This window comes from Solanum verrucosum, unplaced genomic scaffold (assembly GCF_900185275.1).
Source record: "Solanum verrucosum unplaced genomic scaffold, falcon-dt-bn FXZP01000051.1, whole genome shotgun sequence".
Taxonomy (NCBI): domain Eukaryota; kingdom Viridiplantae; phylum Streptophyta; class Magnoliopsida; order Solanales; family Solanaceae; genus Solanum; species Solanum verrucosum.
Genome location: NW_026020110.1, coordinates 2541242 through 2564896, shown reverse-complemented (window position 1 = coordinate 2564896; position 23655 = coordinate 2541242). Strand labels below are relative to the sequence as shown.

At 34.1% G+C, this 23655-nt stretch overlaps 1 protein-coding gene across 1 annotated transcript; it reads right to left on the bottom strand.

Moving 5' to 3' along the window:
* Window positions 1-2732: 2732 nt before the first annotated feature.
* LOC125825322 (ABC transporter G family member 32) lies at window positions 2733-18561 on the bottom strand. The gene is made up of 24 exons (XM_049504666.1): window positions 18284-18561; window positions 18086-18206; window positions 17918-18006; window positions 17745-17829; window positions 17504-17663; window positions 17358-17434; window positions 17181-17234; window positions 15025-15115; window positions 14639-14940; window positions 14280-14561; window positions 13788-14104; window positions 13516-13676; window positions 13322-13425; window positions 12553-12712; window positions 12282-12404; window positions 12081-12172; window positions 11669-12001; window positions 11301-11591; window positions 4559-4642; window positions 4325-4458; window positions 4020-4247; window positions 3752-3923; window positions 3407-3661; window positions 2733-3136 (listed from the first exon to the last, which is right to left on the bottom strand). Exons 1-24 carry the CDS (start codon window positions 18559-18561, stop codon window positions 2864-2866), a joined length of 4266 nt encoding a protein of 1421 aa, XP_049360623.1. The 3' UTR covers window positions 2733-2863.
* Window positions 18562-23655: the final 5094 nt, after the last annotated feature.

Below are 23655 nucleotides of genomic sequence, written 5' to 3'. Positions count from 1 at the left end.
TATGTGGACAACTTTAAGGGATCGTAGATGACTTAAGCCTAAAATAAAAGACTCATCACTCATCCATGGTTTTTTTTAACTCCGATTTTACAAAACTACTTTTTACACCCCAAACAACTTTAACACTTTTCAATTAGAGTTTTTAGATCAAATATATTTATTTGTTTCTTCTTCCTTAAAAACACCAAGAACACATAAAGAACATTATCAATTCACAAATTTTAAACATTTACAATACTTCACGAAATCACCTCAAATTTCAAAAGTAATTTCCTTCCGAACTAGATACCAAAATTGAATATTTTTTGAGCTCGAATTCAACTTAATTCAACAAAACTCACTTGATATTTATTCAAAGTTTCAAAACTTCAACATTCTTTAATGGTAGAATTTTCTCCACAACTTCAAATTATTTGAAATTTTGAACATAAACTCAAAAAATACTAGGGAACAAAGATCTATTGTCAAAAATAACTACAAAACACGAATCAAAGCAATTTTTTTATATTTTGGGACTGATTTTCGTTTTTATGGAAAAAAAAATTAATATGGGTGAATTTTTTAAACTCTACAAATGATTTTAAAATTTTAGTTTTTATAAAAAAATAAAAAATAAAAAATTAATGATGTTGCCGAAATTTGAGATGATTTGGTGAAGAATTGAAGATGTTGAAAATTTGGTAGTCGTTTATGTTCTTCATGTGTTTTTGGTGTTCATATTGAAGATAAAACAAAAAAAGTACATTTGATCAAAAAACTCCAATTGTAAAGTGTTAAACTTGTTTGGGATATAAAAAATGATTTTGCAAAATCGGAGTTAAAAAAATGGCATGGATGAGTCTTTTCTTTAACATCAATGACATAAATGAGCCAGACTTTTAACGGATGATATAAATGAGCCTTTTCTGAAAGTTCGATGACATATTTGAGCCTTTTCCCTTATAAAAAATTACAAAAATTCCTCTTTTCCATAATTTCTCTCACTTTTCCGGATACATCACTGTAAACTATCACCCCCAATATTTTTTTTCCTTTTTTCATGCCTAATCACTCTTTGGTATCATCAATTATTTCTATCACTCTATTATTGAATTTCAAATATTTTCTCTTTCCGATTTACGATTGCAAGTTATTGAAGAGGTAGTTCTTGTTCATCTTCTTCTTCATCCATTTTTTTCTTTCCACTTCATCAGGTATATATATTTTTAATTTTTCTTTTAGCTCTTCATCTACAAATTTAGTCGAAGTAGGATGCATCTTCAACTTTAAAATTGATTGTAGAAAAAACGCCCAAAAAAGGGGAAAATATCGAGTTGTTGGTGGCTCCAGTAAGGGCTTTTGGTCGTGATCCATGGGTGACGCCATTGGTAAAAGTGAAAAAAAGCTACGGAAATTGATAACGAGCAAAAGAAAAGTGTAGAAGAATTTATTCATCATTTTTTTGCTTTCAACCGATCAAATTGTTGATTTTTTTTCGATTTTGTGTTGTTCATCTTTTTTTGATACATACTGGTTCAATTTTTTAAAAGTATCTAGTTGTTTTTGTTTCTTAAATTAATGTATAATGCATTTGTTTCAACATTATGATACATTATTATTTTCTCAAGAGTTGTTAGTGGCTCCGGTAAGGGCTTTGGGTAGAGATCCATGGGTGACGACATTGTTGAAAGTGAAAAAGCTACAAAGAGTTGATACATAGCAAAGGAGAAAATGTGAAAGAATTTCTTCATCATTTTTTTTTGCTTTTAGCAGATCAAATTGTTGATTTTTTATTTTTGTTGCTTTGAGCAGATCTTTTAATGTATCTTCGTTGATTTTGATTTTTAAATTAATGTTTAATTCGTTTGTTTCACATTTATGATACATTACAATTTTATCATGTATAATATATTGTTTTCAAATTTAGTTTTGATACATAACCCTAATTTATTGAAATATCTTTTACTACTAATACATACACCAACCTTATTCAACTAATAGAAGGCTATGTATTTATATATACTATCAAATATTATTGTTGATACATAAACAATAATGTTTTATAATAAAATCAGTTTGTATCATATTCATAGTTATGTATCAGATGTTGTGATGTATCACATGTTGTTAATTATCTGCAACACGATTTTATAAATAAATCAGTGTATGTCACATTCATAGTTTTTTGGTATATGATACATAACTATATAAATTGTCGACTTTTTTTTAATCCGTTACGATTTGGGAGAAATTTGAGAGGAGAAATTTTGAAATTTGAATTGTTTGGAGTTGTTATTTGGAAGGGATTGATACCAATTTGATTTGCATAATTTGGGGAACTGACATTTAATTTATATTTAATTTCTTTTTTAATTCAACAAACTAGTTGTATAATGTATCAAATGTGATGTATCCAGAAGAATGAGATGTATCCGGATGACAACAATTTTAGGAGATTTTGTAAATTACAAAAGAATAGAAATAAAATGTAATTTATTTCTTACACGATGTGATTCCTAAAATTTGTACATTTTTTTTCGTACCCTTTCCCATCTCTATACATTTGTATACCAGATCACTTTTTCTTATTGGCACAATTGCATTAGTAGAAAATTTTATTTCTTTGCCGAAGCACAAAGATTACAATTATTTTATGATCAAACATGTGGTCAATTTAACAAACTTGGAACACTCTATCAACATGAGCCAAATTTACTCAGTTAAAACCATTCTCCAATTTGCTAACTAAATTCTCAGTTCAAATAATATATTTATTATATACAAGTCAATTCTTCAAAAATGGAATGACAAATTTTAGCTAATTATATGTTGCAAAATAGAATGATAAATTGAGTGGTATCATTTTCATTTCATTTCCTTCAAATTACCTCTTCTGGAAGTTGAAAGATTTTATTGCATATGCAAAAATCACTGCAAACAGCAGGCTAAAGCTAACAACCATAAAACCGGCAACCGCAATGAAATCATGCCTGTATCCAAATACATTCTTCACCAAAAGGTTTACTGGAAGTGACTGAATGCCATCTGATAGTTTCACTAGTCTTTCATCGTCAGCATACTGGGATGCGACAAGCCCGTATAAAGTCCAAGCTACAGGATTTGCCCAGTAGTACCATCTCCACCATATTGGGATCCTCTGTTTCAAAATATGTTATTAGAAACAAAAAGTTTACTGAGTCAGAGAAAGAATGTGAGATAATTTGACTCGGCACGGAGTTTAAGAAAGGAAGAAAGACTTTTAAAACTTGTGATCTAAAATAAATGATAGAAATTTGTGTGACTATAGAGTATAATAGACATTTTAAAGTTAAATTGTTACTTAATATATAAATGTGTCATTCTTTTTGGAATTGACTAAAAAAGAAATTAAGTCATAAAAATTGGGACAAAGGGAGTACTTCATTACCTTATGAGGTATCATGAAACCACTGAAAAGGTTCCAAATCATGTAAAAAGGAGCAGCAACAACGGCAGCCACGTTGTGATTGGGTGTGATTGCAGTAGTCATCATACCGTAAAAGGTGAAGTACAACATAGTGAAGTACATAAACAATATGTACCATAAAAATTTTGATGCAGTCCATTCAAAAGCTGCCATTGAATAGAATATAGTGCTGTATATTATTGCCTGTGAAAACACATACGGAAACTCAATAGCAACCTGCATAGAAAAGTGGAGCACTGTTAAGAATACCAAAGAAAAAAACAAGTTTTTAACTACTTATAAAGGAAACAGAAATAGGGGGGACACCTGAGCAAATGCAAATGGTAAAGCTGAGTACATCCCTGCAGCTCTCTCTCGGTATGAAACAAATCTTTCAACGGAAATAACTGGTTGGACAGCAGTGCCATTTGTAACTCCAATGAACAACACTGCAACATACATGGATCCCATTGCATTGAATAAATCCTGTTGTGAGTCCCTGAGAGTAACATATCAATAGTTAGGAACAATATGATCACGACAAAGGACTGTAAGTACAAAACATCTTCAGGTTACAATAAATGTAGAAAGAAACCTTTTTGATCCGAATCTCCAACAAATTGTCCCCAGCATCAAAGATATGATGAGCGTATAGAAGAAGCGAACAGCAGTATATTGTGGATTGCGCCAATATGAGAGATTTTGCTTCCAAAGGCAAGCTAGGAACTGACTGAAATAGGACTGACAGTACTTAGCAGGGAAATTCAAATCTTTTGAATCGCCACGTGACCTGCTTAGCCTTTCAACCAAGACTTGATTATATCTGGAAACACAAGAAAAGAAGTAAAGAGTTAAGAAAAAGAGCATAGAGAAAGTTAGAGATGAGAAAACTGTTCGTACTGAAAAAGGTTTGATCTTTGGTAAATTTCTGCAAAATCAACACCAAGTCGATTTTCTTCTACTGACGAAGTAACCTCCAACATCCATGTAGCTGGGTTATATCCAGGTCTTATTTTGGGTAACCCTTCAATTGCCTACACGACAAGTGTAAGAAATACATACATTTAGATGATCATATGTCAAGAAATTAGCAAAATGCACCTAATGGAAACAAAAAGTTTGTCAGCGTATAACCTCAAAATACTCAATTAACTTGCAAGATTTAGGACCAAGAGGTCCTGCATAAATGAGCTCTCCTCCACGCTTCATAAACAAAAGCTGCCATTACAGTAGAAATTTATAGTCAAATAATGAGAAGCAAGCAACAATACATTTGTCTATTATATTCTGTACAATGGACTGATACTCTTCGATTCTATTGTATTATGAGAATAAGCAGCTAAACATCTTATATTCAGTCTGCCATTTTCTACTTCTCTATGCTGTCTAAGCTACCAACAAGAATATTGTTAATTATGTCTTGAACTTTTCTTTTTTGTATATTTTAGGAAACTCATAATCTCTATTGGCTTAGGAACCCTTTCTGCTAATAGATCTGGGAAAGGAATATAATGTCCTTTTTTAGAATTAGGAGAACCTGTTCCATATGGGTTTGAGACTAATTGAGATCTATATATAGAGGATATAATTGGGGATTCTAAAGCATTGTAAAGGACACAATGTTCCTAAGGGCTTGAGAACAATGTAAACTTCTTCCTTTTCTTTCCTAGTGAAAAACTATCAGTGCTTTTGCTTGGATTACACCTAGCCGAATCTCATTAAATCCTTATAATATTTTTCTTCTCTATTTCCTTTGCTTGTGATTGTGTTCTAGTTAATCCATGATATTACCGCAACAATTGGTATCAGAGCTAGGTTAGGGTTTCTAGACATAATCAAGGGTTAAGATGTCTCCATCATCTTCAATAAAATATGAACTAGAGAAAATCGATGGAGGGTAAAATTTCAGTCTACAGAAGATGAGATCGTCATTGGTGTTACAAGGATTATTGAAGGCAATTTAGGTTATTTTAGAAAGGTTGAAAGAATTAGAAAAAGTAGACTTGAAAAAGATTCTATACAATCTTCGAGTGTCTAGTGTTCCATATTCGAGTGTAGTTGGTAGCATTATGTATGTCATGGTTTACACTCGTCCTGATATTTCACATGTTGTTAGCGTTGTGAGTAGATAATGTCCTGGTAAAGAACATTGGCAGGCAGTGAAGTGGATCTTGAGATACTTGAAGGGTACTGCAGATGTGGGCTTGACTTTTTCCAAAGACAAGCTAAGTGAATCGGCAGTAGGTTATGTGGATTCATACTATGCAGGGGACTTGGATAAGAGAAGATCTCCGACATGTTATGCTTTTATTCTTTCTGGTGGTGTCATCCATTGGAAGGCAGCTTTGCAATGTGGTGTTGTTTTGTCCATCACAGAGGCTGAGTATATGGAAATAACGGAGGCAGTGAAAGAGGCTACATGGCTACAAAACATATGTTAGTCAAACATCATTATATTTGAGATATTGTATCTACAGGGTTGTTGATGTAAAGAAAGTGCCTACACATAATAATCCAGGAGATATGATGACCAAGACAGTCCGGACCAATAAGTTTAGGCATTGCCTAGAATTGATTGGTGTGAGTTGTACTCAGTAAGCCCTTTGAAGGGTTGAGAGCAAGTCAGAGAGACGTTATTTCAATTGATAAAAGGAATTCAAGCCAAGGGGAAGATTTGTTAATTATGTCTTGAATTTTTTCCTGGTATATTTTAGGAAACTCATAATCTCTACTAGTTTAGGAGACCCTTTGTCCTAATAGATTTGGGAAAGGAATATATTGTCCAATTAGGATTAGGAGAACCTTTTCCTTATAGGTTTTGGAATACTTGAGATCTATATATAAGGGATATAGTTGGGGATTGTTATAAAATGTATATAGACATCATTTTAGTAGTATACATAGGCCTATTTTTAGCTAGTAGATCTGTCGGAATCCCTCATAATTAGCTAGCAGATTTGTAGGAATCCCTCTTTATTTTCTTTCCTAAATTAGCACCTAGTATATTGTATTTATATCTTGCTTATCTATTGGAATAAGATATCTTCTTCTATTCGATTACATGGTATCAGAGCCTCTAGGCTCCTTGATCCTGTTCTCTCTGTTTCGAAAGGCAGCTTGATCTCGTTTTGCTGTCTTACAGAAACAAGCTCAGATTTCAAATCGATCACTTTAAAAGTGGCCAATTTGTGTCGCTGCCACAGTAGGAGTAGGAAGATCATCCTTTCTGGCGTACCCCGAGTTTTGTTTGGTGTTGAAACACTGTTTGGAGAACACTTTTTCCCTTACAGGTTCATATTTTTTTTAAGTTACTTCCAGGTTCATATTTCCCTGTAGCTGCTGCGATTCAGATCTGGTCTTCTGTTTGGTGCTGCTGCGATTGTTGAATACTGTTCAACATTGAATTAATAGTGTTTTGTGGATGCTTGTTCTTGATTTCTGGTTTCTTTGTTCTCTCTCATCTTGCTTTGTTCTTGAAGTTTGAGCCTCGGCTACAATTATTTTGTTGGTATTGGATTGTATTTGCTGTTTGTGTTTGCTGGATTCTCATGTATTACTACTTTGGGTATTTGAGTTGGAAAATATAAGTCAAACAATTAGAAAGGAGGAGATGTGGCTACAAATCAGAAGGATAAGACAATTTTGGTTTCGGCAGATCAGTTTGCAGAGTTCTCTCAGTATTGAGAATCCCTTAAAGAATTCACTGCAGTTACTACCCTTGTTGATTCAAGAAAAGCATGTCTGGTCTCATTTTCGAACAACTGGGTGATTGATTCAGGTGCTACAGATCACATGACAGGTAATCATAACATATTTTCTACCTTTCGATCACACAAAGCACCATCTCCTGTAACAGTAGCTGATGGGTCAACATGTAACATTATGGGATCTGGAACCGTCAAAGCAACCTCCTCTATTACCTTGACCTCTGTATTAAATCTACCGAAGTTGGCCTTCAATTTGATTTCTGTGATTAAACTTACCAGAGATCTTAATTGTTATATTTCGTTCTTTCCTAATCATTGCTTGTTTTGTGATCTTGCGACGGATAAGGTTATTGGCAACGGACATGTAATTGATGGTCTATATATCCTTGATGAATATGAGTCTCAATTTGTTGCCTGCTCAAGTGTCTTGTCTCCATTTGAAGCACATTGCCAATTGGGACATCCTTCTTTACCTTTATTGAAGAAGCTATGTCCCCAGTTTCAAAATGTTCGTTCTTTGGAGTGTGAATCATGCCGATTTGCAAAACATCACCGCATCACATTAGGTCCAAGGGTTAATAAACGAGTTGAATCAGCTTTTGAGTTAATTCATTCTGATGTTTGGGGACCATGTCCAGTTGTTTCCAAAATTGGACATAAATATTTTGTCACTTTTGTGGATGATTTCTCTCGGATGACTTGGATTTATTTTATGAAAAGTCGCTCTGAAGTGTTTACTCACTTTTGTGGATGATTTCTCTCGGATGACTTGGAATTATTCTCTAGACGCTATTTTTGTACCCAAAACAGTGAAGGAGGCTTTGCATCATCTTGGATGGTCAAATGCGATGCTTGAGGAAATACATGCATTAGAGGAAAATCACACATGGGATTTGGTGGATTTACCCATTGGGAAGAAACCAGTAGGATGTAAGTGGGTGTTCATGGTTAAAGTTATGCCAGATGGTTCCGTGGCAAGACTTAAGGCCAGGCTTGTAGCTAAAGGATATGCTCAGACTGATGGGGTGGACTATTCAGACACCTTTTCTCCGGTTGCTAAGCTCACTTTTGTACGCTTGTTCATTTCTCTAGCTGCTTCTGAGAATTGGCCTTTACATCAGTTGGATATCAAGAATGCATTCCTTCATGGTGATCTTCAAGAGGAAGTGTATATGGAACAACCACCCGATTTTATTGCTCTAGGAGAGTATAAGAAAGTTTGTCATTTGAAAAAAGTCTTTGTATGGCTTGAAACAGAGTCCACGTCCTTGGTTTGGCAAGTTCAGTGAGGTCGTTAAGGAGTTTGGATTGAAAATGAGCAAATGTGATCACTCTATCTTCTACCGACAATCTGAAGTTGGCACTATCCTTCTTGTTGTATATGTTGATGACATTGTTATCACAGGAGGTGATTCTGAGAGGATCTCTTCCCTTAAGTCTTTCTTGCATACTAAGTTTCATACGAAGGACTTGGGGCAGTTGAAATATTTTTTTGGGAGTAGAAGTAAATAGTAGCAAGAAGGGAATTCTTCTATCTCAGAGAAAGTATATTCTTGACCTACTTACAGAAACTGGAAAATTGGTAGCCAAACCTTGCAGTACTCCAATGGTTCCCAATGTGCATCTTATGAAAGATGATGGCGACATCTTTTGATAATCCAGAGAGGTATAGGAGGATAGTTGGAAAGTTAAACTACCTCCTAGTGACTCGTCCTTATATTGCCTTCGCGGTAAGTGTTGTAAGTCAGTTCATGTCTGCACCTATGGTTGAACATTGGGCAGCTTTGGAACAGATTCTATGTTACTTGAAAGGAGCTCCTGGACTTGGCATATTGTATAGCAATCACAACCATACTCGTATTGAGTGTTTTGCAGATGTTGATTGGGCTGGTTCCAAGATTAATAGAAGATCCACTACAGGCTATTGTATCTTTGTTGGAGGAAACTTGGTAGCATGGAGGAGTAAGAATCGAAGTGTTGTATCTCGATCCAGTGCAGAATCTGAGTACAGAGCTATGTCACAGTCTACATGTGAAATTATGTGGATACATCATCTTTTAACTGAAATAGGGTTGAAGCATCATATGCCAGCAAAACTCTGATGTGATAATCAAGCTGCTCTTCATATTGCCTCAAACCCAATGTATCGTGAAAGAACTAAACATATTGAAGTTGATTGTCACTTCATTCGTGAGAAGATTCAAGAAAACGTGATCTCTACTAGCTACGTGAAGACATGAGAGCAATTAGCTGATTTGCTTACAAAGGCAGTGAATGGAACTCGAGTCGATTACCTTTGCAACAAGTTGGGCATGGTTAATATATATGCTCCAACTTGAGGGGGAGTGTTACAAAGTGCATATAGACATCATTTTAGTAGTATACATAGGCCTATTTTTTGCTAGTAGATCTGTAGGAATCCCTCATAATTAGCTAGCAGATTTGTAGGAATCCCTCTTTATTTTCTTTCCTAAATTAGCACCTAGTTTATTGTATTTATATCTTGCTTATCTATTGGAATAAGATATCTTCTTCTATTCGATTACAGGGATTATAAAGCATTATACATGACTGATATGACACAATGTAGTCTTAGGCTTGAGAACATTATAAACTTCTTTTATATATATATAGTGAAAAACTCTCTCTGCTTATACTTGCATGTACTTACAGGATTAGGCTTAGCCGAACCTCACTAAATCCTTGTGTTATTTTTCTTCTCTATTTTCTTTGTTTGTGATTTTGTGCTAGTTAATCCATGATATTTCCGCAATATATATATATATATATATATATATATTAGTTTTGATTTTGTTGTGTTAATCCCCTATAAATGGTGGATGGCTTGCTTCTCGTCTCCATACTGGTTATATCCCTCTTTGGCTATTTCTTCCTGTAGTTGTAATGAACTCCTTGACTGCATTTAGTTGTAATGAACACCTACATTTCCTATCCCTCTTTGTGCTCTTCAGTCTACTGGTTTCAAGTCCTCTTCAGTTACCTCTTTCATTAGTCGTAATGACAAACGTATACCACCTTTTTCTTTTCTAAAGCTGTGGCCACTCTTCTTTACTTATTGAACAACTTTTCCTGTTTTTCTTTTCCAGTAACACAAGACCAAACTCATAATCACAAAAGCAGCCTAAGACTCCTGGTTTCTCTCATTAACATCTAGTGGACACTTTTTTTCAGAACTCATTGAAAGTATTCAAAACTTCTTGCTAAACTTACTTCAGACAGAGAAGTAAGTTCTCATGGCTAATTCAGCCCAATGGTGTATGTGCTGATGATTCAGTCCTTGACGTCCACATGTTGAAAGTCTATATTTGGGCCAAGGTCTCTTTGATTGGCATCTCCACATGGAAAGGCTTCTAAGTTTCAAGCAGCAGCGAAACCACATCATGATAAAAAATGATAAACTTGGCACACACGGTCCATCTAAAAGCGACTCATAAGGGTGACTCCATTTATATATTTGACTCATATGATAAACTTGGCACTCTCGGTTCGTTGAGAAATAAAAATCAAATTTCAGCAGCTTCCTATAATTGTTCTACTTGTAAATTAGGCAAAAGTAAAACTCTTCCTTTTCCTAATTTTGGTAGTTGTGTTACAAAGTGTTTTGATGTCATTCATACTGATGTTTGGGGCATTTCACCAATTATTTCTCATGTTCATTTCTAGTACTTTGTGACATTCATAGATGATTATAGTCGGTTTACATGGGTGTATTTTCTCCGTTCCAAATCTAAGGTATTTTCCGGATTCAAGACATTTTTGGCTTACACTACCTGAATCAAAATATTAAGATCTGATTCAGGTGGAGAGTATATGTTTCATGAACTCAATAATTTCTTGATTGATAAAGTAATCATCTCGCAATGCTCATGCCCATATACGCCACAACAAAAATAGGGTTGTTGAGTGTAAAAATCGACATTAATTCAGCATTCTTTCTATTTAATGGCGAGAATGTCAAATTTGGAAGACATTCATTCAGCAAAATTGACATTGTTGGGTGCCCTGTCACGGTCGGTCTAAGTGCCAGATTTGGGTTGTGTACAGATGTGTACTTAGGCAGCTTGTGCAACGCAAAACCAATATGTTTAGACAGCTGTTCTAAAAGAGAAAAGAAGAAAAGAGATCCATTTAGAATAGCAAAGAAATACCTCATCAAATGATTCAAAAATGTCAATGCTGGGCTGATGGATAGTGCAAACAATTGTTCGGCCGGTGTTCACAATATTACGTACAGTCCTCATTACAATAGCTGCAGCTCTTGCATCCAATCCAGATGTAGGTTCATCCATGAACACTATAGAAGGGTTCGCTACTAGTTCAACAGCAATTGTTAGCCGCTTCCTTTGCTCTGTTGACAGTCCATCAACTCCAGGCAAACCAACCAAAGCTCCTCTTAGTGGACTCAGCTCCACAAGCTCCATTACCTCGTCAACAAATGCCTGAAACCGATGTCCTCCTTATAAGTTATTTGAGTCCAAAATAGAAAATATCAAAAATAATCCATGGTGTTTGTTACCTTTTGTGTCTCTAGGTCAACCTCTGATGGCAAACGTAGCCAAGCAGAGAACAATAGTGATTCAAGAATGGTCAAGCAAGGTGAGTGGATGTCATTTTGCTCACAGTAGCCAGATATTCTAGCAAACGTTTCTTGCTTCTTTGGGTAACCCGATATGTGTATGCTCCCTTCTATAGTACCACCAGTTTTTCTACCGGCTAATACATCCATGAGGGTGGTTTTTCCAGCACCACTAACTCCCACCAGTGCAGTCAGAACCCCAGGACTAAATGCTCCAGTGATGTTAACCAACAACTGCAACCGGTCTTCTGCCATGCCTTGTTGTTTCAGTTCCTGAAGTAGCATTATTTGTGTTCTTCAGAGATAGAAAGATGCTCAGAGAAATATGGAAAGAAGAGGTTGAGGAATCTACCAGAGGTATATCGACATAGTAGTTGATATCCTTGAAAGTCATGGAAAGTGGCTGAAAAGGTAGAACGAGGCCCCTGTTCTTGAAACTTTGTCCTGAATAGTATTGAGCGGAAATCTCATTATATATAACAAAAAGGTTAAGCTGAAAATTTTCACACCTCCCAAAATGCAACATGCCCTAAATAAACAGCAATCTTCTTACTAGTCAGCGAGCCAGAATGCTTTAAATACTCTTGTAGCTGAATGACAGCAGGTTCATCTTTCTTAGTTCTGCCTCTGTCTTGAAGATCTTCCTTACAAACCACAGCTTGATGCTTGACAAGAGCTGAAGAAATGTAAAATGAGAAAAAAAAATACAGAATTGGTTTTTGTTGTTACCTAGCAACGTGCTGCAATATCTCCAGTTTTTTCTTTTTCCATTTGATGGTTCAAACGATAAGTTGTGAGAATCACATATAGGATAAGAGTCTTACGGTCAAGGTAGGCTAGGAAGAATGTGAATAACATGTTGAATAGAATCGTATATCCAAGCAAAGCACAGACACCAATCCAGTACCAATAGCTCTGGGGGAATAAACTGCGTGACTTCAATAAAGCTTCACCTAGTCGCAAATCGGAGTTCTTGCTTTCTCTCTGGATGCATAAGAGAAAAGTTGGTAAGTGTTTTCTTATTTAATACAAGGAAACAGTGGATATGATGTTAAAGGACATGTATTGGATGATAGCCAAACGGTTGAAATGGCAATACCTCACTAAATAAAAGGGTGGTGTAATGGTTTTCCATGTTCATCAAAACATTACAGCTCAGTTCTTCTATAGAACACATAATATTCATTCTTCGATCCAATCATTTCATAGTGTTAGTTTTGGGAACAGACATGGATAACTTCTTCTAGAAAGGAAAGACAGAGTTCAAATATGAACAGCTAAGTTCTACTTATTCTTAGACTTCAACAGATATCCGAAATGTTTCTTGGAAAAATAATGCAACCACTACCGAAAACCATGAGGACCTTAGGCCCTCATCTTCATTCTACTCTTTCCCTTTTCTTTGGTTTGTCTACTTTTACTATGTGTAAAATGAAATTTGCAGACACTAGTAAGAATTCATTTCAAAAGTTAGCTCTAAGTTTACCTTAAGTACACTACATATTCTTGCCTTTTTACAGTTATGTCAAGAAAAGTAAATAACTTATGCAAACTGAAGACCAATTTAAGATACTTGACATCATAAAAGAAGACCTTGTCCCATGCATGCCCAAGAAATTCATTAACCGAAGCTGCATCTTGAGCATACATCAGGGGAGAAATCCAAAAGCCCCAGATCCACCAACTTGGTATTCTATCTGTCACAACAGAAAATAAGAAACGAATCATCAACTTATCGTGGATCTTAACAAGATAAAGATAAAAGAAATACGAGGATTCAATTTCACCTCTTGAAATAATATATCCCCCAAGAGCCATGACAATCAACATGGCAAAAGATCCAAAAGTGTTTGCAACAATCATATTCCGACCCAAGGCTCCCATTAGACGAAAAAGAGCAAGAGACATTTGATGCAGAAAAAAGAACAGCAAAAATTGTTTAAGGAATCTGCAGAGTGAAGGAAAAAAAATCAGAGAACAAAACAAAGAGAGGCAAGTAAGATAGTGGGTATAGAATTCAGATAAAGATAAAATGTGAATCTGAAAGTCTATACTTTACCGTGCAACACTTGGATCAAATCCAACAACATAATATGTCACTGCTACCCATAAACCAGATTCTATCAGGGAAGTTGGAACGCTCAATACCCAAGAAGGAAGTGTATAGACCCAGCATGGATAGAAATGCAAGTCTCTATGCTTGTAAATGACTGGAAGCTTGACAATAAGCATTGAGACCTCCGTGAAACCATTGAAAAGAATAATAACCATGGAAAAATACAGTTGCCCAAGATATAGGCCTCCATCATCAATTGTATTGTGATGCAGAGTTGTGCGGAAGAAAACACTCATGGTGATCAAAGAAACCAAGAAGAGCTGAAAACCAACATAGAGAACGTAAGAACACGAATGTGCTTTTGGAAATGTAATTCAGAAGCATCCAAAAGCTATATATATATATATATATATATATATATATATATTTATGATTAATCCTATTTTAGTTCTATTATTTTGGTGTAGTTCTTCAAAATATGCATGCTGGCTCTACCTGAAAAAATTTGAAAATATAAATAAATGAATTCCTTTTCATGAGCAGAAGTTGCCAGTCAAAGCCAGTTTTAAGAAGTTGCATTTTTTTCGCTCCATATTTAGAAGTTGACAAGGCTGCAGGATGGTTGTAGCGTCTATCAAAAGGAATATTTAGCTCTTCAGATAAATTATTCCCAGTGCTGTATGATCGAAAAGCTTCAGCAAACTTTGTCACTGGTATGTAATGGTAAGGGCGATGAGAAACAGCCCAGTACTGTTCTTGGTCCTTTATAGAGACAACCTGTATGAGGAAAAAACATTTAACTATGAAGCTAAGACACCATAGAATTTATTCACAATCCAAAGCTACACACTTACTTCCTGAAGGAAATCTGCGACATTCTTCCTCTCTGGACAATGAAATCCCATAAATTCAAAAAAGTCAAGGACATCTTCACGAGGTCCCTGATACACAATCTGGCCTTCAGACAAAAGAATAATATCATCAAATAGCTCATACGTCTCTGGAGCAGGCTGAAGAAGAGAAATAACAGTAGTTCCATCGAGTGCATGCGTTGAATGTCTAAGATATTTAATAATTTTGTATGTTGTGGAACTATCAAGCCCTGTTGATATTTCATCCATGAAGAGCACTCTTGATGGGCCCACCAATAATTCACCTATAACAACCATCAAATATATGAGTATGCTTAGTACTATTGATCATTTCACAATCCAAACGAAAAAAATAATAATTCATGCACCAGTGGTGAGCCGTTTTTTCTGGCCTCCAGAGATCCCCTTGAGCATTTCATCCCCAACCAAGGTGTCCGCACAATTGTCTAAACCTAGAATCTTTGTTAGATAAACGTTAGTACTTAAGCAGATGAAATTTAAATTACTCGACAAAACATCCACATATTATGCACTCGTAACATGAATTTGTTGCACTTCTTGCAGAAAGGCCAATAGCATAATCATGATTCTAAGACACTTGTAACAACAAGAAAGAGAAACACATACCAAGCATGTATTACATTAAATTAGTACACATTGCATCATAGCACTACTAAAGACAATTAGGAGTTTAGCAACAAGAACAGTAAGAGAGAGTGATCCACATTGATGTTTGGTATACAAACAAGTATGCAGAGTCTGTATTATAGATGAATCACATTTCTTTCTCGGTTGAAATTTTCTTTCAGTTATTGCAGTAATTTTTTTAGCATAATAAGTGTTTTAGTTTTAAGATGAATTCACTTTTTTTAATTTCAAATTTCTAGTACATTTTTCTAGTTTGTTGAGATATTTTCGTTTTTCTGAATTCTTGTTATGCAGATTTTCTACTAGTTATGTTTTCAAGTTGGCTATTAAAATCCCTCTATGCTTAGTAAAATTAATGAGAGATGATTTTAATCAATACTTTCAACTCTGTATTGCAGCCTTTTAAAAACACCAACAATGGTATCAGGAGTCTCTTTAATCTTACGGAATCTGTGAGTTCAAATAAAAAACATTTTCAAACCATTATGAACCTACTTTTCAAACCATTTTTAACCAATATCAGCTTTTGTACCTATATTAAAAAATGGCCAGCAATAGTCTCTCTTTGAATGAAAATGAAATCATATCTTGAAGCCTATGATTTGTGGGATGTTGTAATGGAAGAACTACCATTACGAACACTACTACAAATCCAATCATTGTCCAGATTAAAATGCTTTCAAAAGAGATTTTAAATAAGATAAAGTTATTAAGGGTGCTTTATATGCACAAAAGGAAACAAAGAACAACCGAATCTAAAGCAGTCTAAAGAATTCAACACCAACCACCAAAGTAGAAATTGAGGAGCAGTAACTTTTTTAGATCGCACCAACTGAAGCAGAGGAGTGATAAGTGGCGATTTCGCGGCTTATTTGTATCTCTTTTCTAATGTTTTATGCCATTAATTTTAAGTTTGAGGCTAATTATCCTTTGTATGGTGTTTGTTTCAGGTATTTTTGGCTTACAAGAAGTTTGGATGAAAGTAATTGAAATTGAGGAGAAAAGAGTTGAAAAGGAAGAGCTGAAGGAGACGAGAAAAATCACTCACTGATACCGCTAAAGTGGCCCAAGGATCGCTTTAGCGACCGAGACAACAATGGTCAACAGCCACCTAAGCAGCCATAGTGATCGCTTTAGCGAATGGTCAGCAGAAGTCAACACCCGCTTAAGTGGCAACTCTGACCGCTTAAGCGGATCAGTCAACACCGCTTTAACGTCATCGGGACACTGTTGATCAAGGGCAAAACTGAAATCTCATCATTTCAACCCCAAATTCATACAAAAAGGCAGATACTTAGCTCGTGAGGATATATCTCAAATCTTGGACCTATCACTGACCTATCTTGGAGCTAATCAACCGTAATTTGAGAGGAGAGATCCACCACCTCAACTTGAAGAGGGAAGATTGAGAGCTTAAATGTATAAAACCTATCACTGACCTATCTCTTCGATCACCCTTACATTGTTGCTTGTGAGATTCAACCCCGACCTCATAAGTTGGGTATTGTTTTGCATACGATCGCCTACATCTCTAATTTGGGAGTGTGTTGAACGTTATCAAGGAGAAGTGTTGAAATTTGTTTTCAGTTAATGCAGTAATCTTTTTAGCATGATAAGTTGCTTAGGTTTAGGATGAATCTACTTTTTCGAATTTTAAATTTCTATTAGATCCTTTTAGAGATATTCTATTTTTTTAAAATTCCTGTCTGTTGATTATGTTTTCAAATTATGTTGCTTAGTAAAATTATTGAGAGATAGTCTTCTCTTTGTTGCACCATCTTTAAAAAAGCCAACACATTATTAATGTGAGAAGCCACTAGTACAATCTATGCCTTATGAAACCATCACATGAATCTAAACCAAATTTACAAAATACCTTTAGTATGTACTCAACAACAAGTCCAGCATCATTCCCCTCCAAAGCTAATGCCTAATTGAGAATACATATCATGTATGAATTGTCATAAATTTGTTAAGAAAAAATTCCTCATACTTATTTTAATGATGTAAAAGTAGCATTGCTCATTGACATCTGCATCGAAATCACACTTACTTTGATGAATAGGTCAAGATCTTCATCAGGTTTTATTCCTGCCATCTTTTCTCTTCTTGAAAGTTCCAAAAGCATATCTGTGGCAAAATTCGATAGTTCAGCTAGGGAAATATCGAAACAACTGCAAGAATATCATACAGCTTTACCATATTTGGATCCAACACCCTGGCAACGTGCTGAGAAGTCAAGTGTTTCCCTGACAGTCATCTCCGCGATATGCCAATCCTGTTGACTGACATAAGCGGATGTCCTTTGAGGAACAAACTCTTTCAAACCATGTCCATTGTAAGTAATATCCCCTGACGTCTTCAAATTGAACAACGTCTTAGTAGAATATTGCGATAAAAAGATAACTATATCGCAGAAGAATCAATGAAAAGACAGTACCTGCAAGTCAGATTTGAGGCGTCCAGCAAGTGCCAATAACAATGTCGTTTTTCCAGAGCTAGGAGGACCTAATAAAAGCGTTAATCTAGAAAATAACATGACAATGCTTTAGGTAATAATAATACATACTCTCAATAGATTGATTTATTTGGAAGTTCATGATGCATCCATACCTAGAAGGTCGGATTATCCCACTAATGTCATCTAAAATTGTGAGCGTTGTTCTCTTGCCAGAATATATTCTTAGATGCCTTAAGAAAGCCTATCATAGAGAAAGGACAAATTTTAGGTGTTAAAAGTATCAAGTGTTACAGTAATTGATGAGATAGGGGAATGAATACCTCAGTCATGTTGAAGACAAAATTAGAAATAGTTGGCAGTGCTCGACTGCCAAGTTGCACATAAGCTTCAACAGCTAAATGCTGAAATCTTACTTCAATTTTCGGGAAGTCCAAATCAACTCTGCATTTTGAAATGAAAAATAATGTTAATACATTGAAGACAAATTTTGATTTGCAACTCTATTTGACAGAATTGACCTATCGAAACGGAGCCTGATGCGATTGAACAAGTTATCCCAATTATCATCAACAGATTTGAGCAAACGATCCAATACAACTTTCCGTTCATCATTTTGAAGATTATCAACATTCACCTCCCATGATTCACCAACAATATTCCTGAAAATTCCTCTCCGTACACGAGTGTATGTAGGTAGCCGTTCCAAAGCAGCCCACCGTAACGCCTCCTCATCGTCGTCACCATCCTCCCGGAATGAAGCTGACCTCACCGACAGGTTCTCGGCGGAACCCCACATTGTATGAAGATAAGTTATTCGTCAATAATTTCTGATTTATTTGGTTGGAGAATGCCTTAAATGAATTTTGGATATACACACCTAAATATGTGAACTAGTTAGTGAGTTAGTTGAGGTATGCATTTATGACTATCTTATCTCTCTCTTCGTATTTGTATTTTCTTTCATTAATTATTTCCAGCAAAGTTCTTCTGCTCTGCATTTATCAACTTTTTCCTCTAAACAAATATATTTTGTCATTTTGCTGGGAAAAACAGAGTAGAGAGCAGCAGTATCATTTAATGTGCGGGAAGACTATGGCGGAACACTCACTAAACGACTTTGTTATGTTGCTACTCGCTGCTTTGGTTGAAACACGTGTAAAAATGACAGGGGTATCCAAACGCGGTGATTTCAATTCTAACGGTTGCCAAGTTTGCCTACTTTTTTCACAAAAAAAGTCATTAATAGTTCTTTAATTATAGAAGTAACTTAATTGTATTTTACAGATTTAGAGCCAGTTTGGCATTGCTGATAAAAATGACTTATTTTCAAATGCACTTTTTAAAAATAGCTTTATAAAAAAGTGTTTTTAAAAAAATAATAATTTGTATTTGGCTAATTCATTTGAAAAATGTTTTTTATAAACAAATTGTGTTTGGTTAATCTTTTTAAAAAGTATTTTTGAGAGTCAAATTACGATTAAGGATAAGTATTATGTACTTTTAATATTATGATTATTTTATAGAGAGAAACTAGTTTAAATATTTACTACAAAAAATTAAATTAAAATATTATTTTTATTAAATTAAAATGTTCATATTCAAATTTTCAATCAATATTATACATTTGTTTAAGGGTTTAAATTTTTAATTGTTATTTTTTTTCTTTCTAATCTTACAAAAATATTGTTGTTACCTTCTTCTTGTTTTTAATTCTATAAAATAATACGTAAAATAATAAATAAAATAATAATATGTAAATGTAAAATAAAATATAAAATTTATTATATAAAAAATTAAAAATAAAATTATTTAATGGAACTTAACCAAACATATGAGATATGTTAACTAATTAATCAGATATATATATATATATATGGCAGAGACATTTTTAGTCTTGAAAACAATAATTTTCTGCTAAGCAGAATTTTTAGCTTCTTCACTACTTTATTGCTCTAGCTCTTGACTCATATGGCACTGAAATTGGATAGGTTCGCGCTTAGGCCTAGTTATGGAAACTCTTTAAGCATAGGAAACTCCAACTTAAACAGGAATTGGTATATCCCAACAACAGAAAAAACTGTTTCTTCTTCTATTTAAAAGTAGTTTTACAGGTTTGCCAAGTGTTTCTGGGCTCCCAACAACAATGTCAAACAAGCTCTTAATTCTTTAACTATTCAAAAACTTATCTTATTTGATCTCTTAATTATATATTTATTGATTTTAGTCCCTTAACTATACATTTATTCGGTTTTAGTTCTTTAAGTATTTAAAAAATTTATTAGGTTTGATTTCTGTCCATTTCTATACAAATAAATTAGGTTTATATTAACAGAATCCATGTCTCGAGAAATTAAATATTTTATCCATTTTTTCAGTTGTTTCTCTCTCCCTGCTACTTTTACTTCAAATTACTCTTATGCAAAGAACTTTAACATCAACGATTTAAATAAAATTCAAGAGGAAAGAAAATATAAGTCATAGTTTTATTCAATGGACGATAAAATGAAGAAATTTATTGCTGCTAATGACTTGGATATACTAAACATTATTATAATTTTTTTTTAAAATATTACCCGTTGAATTCAAAATTTGTACTCCAACGACTTTAATGAAGGGAATTTGTTTAGGGTCTATTTGGAAAGCCACCAGGTAATTGGAATTGGTGTAATTACTAGAGTACTAATTATCCGCCTTGTAATTACGCTGACATGTTTGTTTGTCACAGTGTAATTACAAGTGTACTGTTTGGTTGCACAAGTGTAATCGTAAGGTTATATTAAATTTTAGAAATAAAAATTAAGTATTTAAAATTATAAAGTTATATCAGACAAATAAGGGCCTTTATAAATTATATTAAATTGAATAGTTAAGATATATATTGTCTTTTGAAAATATATTAACTAATAAGCATATGTTTTTAACTAATCATTGATTTATATTTTTCAATTTAGTATATTTTAATTAAATTAATCATAAAAACTAAAAGTACAAAATTTCTATGAACATCATGAAATGCATGTTTGACAAAAAGATTAATATTATAAATATAATGTCATAAAAATTATAAAACATTTGACAAAAAAAATAGCTTGTAATGTAAAATATCGAGTCAATACTCCTAAAACAAATGAAATTGAAAATATAACATAAGTTCTAAATTCAAAACAAAAAATTTAACATGATGCTCTTATGTCAAATTTCAACATAACATACATAAATATGATTTAAAAGAAAATGAAAACGTAAGTCCATAACTTTATTCAACAATGAATTCTACTTTAATTTTTAAAATTAGAATACTAACAAAATTATACTAATTTTTTTAGATAATACGAAAAATTGCATGGAATCACATGAAGTAAAGGTTGAGAATAAGAAGGAAATGAAATATAAATAACAAAATTATTTTTAGAAAATATAAAAATAAAATAAAAAGAATTTAAAATAATAAAAATAAAAAATAAATTAAAACAAAATAAATAAAAAAATAGAAATAAAAGGAAGAAATTTAAAAGTAATCAGCTTCTAATTACACCATGTAATTACCAACAATTTACAACCTCCCCCTGTGAATTGGCGAATGTAATTACATCTGTCAATTACACCCAATTACCTGTTGACCATGTAATTACATGACCAATCAAACTGGATAGACAGTGTAATTACACCAAATTACACCAATCCTACCATGGTGGCTTTCCAAACAAGACCTTAATTTTTCAAAAGTTGAAATTTATAAAATGGTAGATTTGTAACTTTTTTTTTTTTTTAAATAGATTGATTTTATTATGCTATTCATTTTATTTTACGGAGAGAAATTTGAGTAATAAGATCAAATCTCTTATTTTTATTTTGTATGAAAAATAAAATTAAAAAAAAATTGCATTAATTATAAACTACGAACCGTCAAAGAAGGGAACACAGTGATTAAAGATTTGTTTTTAACGTCTATCAAATACACTTCATCCAATTTTAAGTGTAGACGGTAGTTAAGCAATATATAACCCAACAATTGAGTTGGGGTCGAATCTCACAGGGAGCGGTACGTGTTCAAATTCAATCAAGAAGTACGAATGTGATCTAACTAGATATAGAAATAGAAATTATCGAAAAAGACATGAAACAAATTAACAGGGGTGACATGAATGTCAAATGGGGGGATTTTGGTTTGGAAATATCAACTACAAAGCAGTCACGAACAATTGAAAACAACAATAAGGAGAGAAATTCTCGAGATGTGATCAATTATAGGCAAATTTCGATGAATGGGTAATTGAAACTACTAGTAAACAACTACAAATTAGTGAGTAGGCTAGACTATAAGGGAGATAGCTTTCTCTCGAACAACTATCCCGAATCAGGTGATTTCTTTCGAACATCAGCAAGTATAGCATTGAAGAACAACCAACACCTTAATTCATCCACTCTCCCGAGCTAGATGGGTAGGATTGAGTTTATGATCCACTCTCTCAAGCTGAAACCAACTCAACCCAATACCTACAAATTATTAATCAATAATCTTAGTTCTAAAACCCTTCTCTCTCTCGAGCAAGCTAAGAACACAAGGTTAGAACTGCATTTGCAACTACAATTCATAAATTAAACCACAACTAATGATTAAACTCACTTCAATATAGCATTTAAACTAGTAATTAACAATACCCATAAACTAATTTAGCCCATAATCACATGATCACACCCCAAGAATTGGGTTTTTAGCCAAGCATCATAAAAAGGTAAAAACAATTACCAAATCGATTAGCCATCAAATGGGTAAGAGTAATTTAGTCTCTACAATGCTTCACTTTGCAGAAAATTCGAAACTCACTTCCAAAATCTCCAAATTGAATCTCCAAAATCCTTCATGAGAAACTATGAAAAACTAAAGAGAGGAATATTCTAAACTACCTCAGCATACTAAATTAATTGTTCAAAATCTAACTTATAGTCGCCAAAAATAAGCCATGAAGGGCCATTAGGCGAGGTAAGTTGGGTTCGCCGAACCACTTGGCGAACTGCCCCTTGCTCTCTTCTATCACCTTTTTGCCTTGGCTCTCAGCATCCTCAAGTCCTGTAACTGTGGGCGATCTCTCTTTGCATCACGAAACTTCACAATGATTCACCGACTGCCCCTTTTATCGCCGACTTGGTTTCTTCCCTCAGGGCTGGCACGCTGAAACTTTAGGCGGTCAACTTAGCCACTCGGCGATTCGCCAATTGCTCTTGGCGATCACCAGGCTTGTCTTTCTTTATTTCTTCAGTTTGTTTTGTTCCTTTTTACCAGATAGTGTCCTTGCTTTGTTCCTCAATCCATATACCTGAAAATCAAGGCTTTAACATTAATTTATGGCACAAATTAAGCATTTGAGGACACTAAATCTATATAAACAAAGACCCAAATGAGTCCAAATCTCGAACTCATCAACACCTCCAACTTAAACTTTTGTTTTTCCTCAAGTAAAACTCAAGATCAACAGTTCAAAAAGGATGTCTCAAATAGTGCTTCATAAGACTCAACATGAATGCACACAACAAGGTTCAACTTACTCATACAATGATCAATTATGCACTCAAAGATTCAAATTGTGACTCACAATTATAAATGATGCTTAAGTTCACAATACTTGCTTCAAATGCAAGTTCAAGCTCAACAAATGTACTCAAATGCCCTCACAACAAAGATGATTCCATATTCACACACAATTTTTCAACACTTTAGAGTTCCAGAATCACATACGACTCTCACACTCACAAAACTGAACACATGCATGACTTCACCTATAGGTTTGCCCTTATTTTCCATTCAACATTCGTTTCAGCTCACTCAAGATCACAAAGGTCTTTTCAACGCTTGTAACATGGATGAGTGTAAAGGTATGGTCATTTAGGC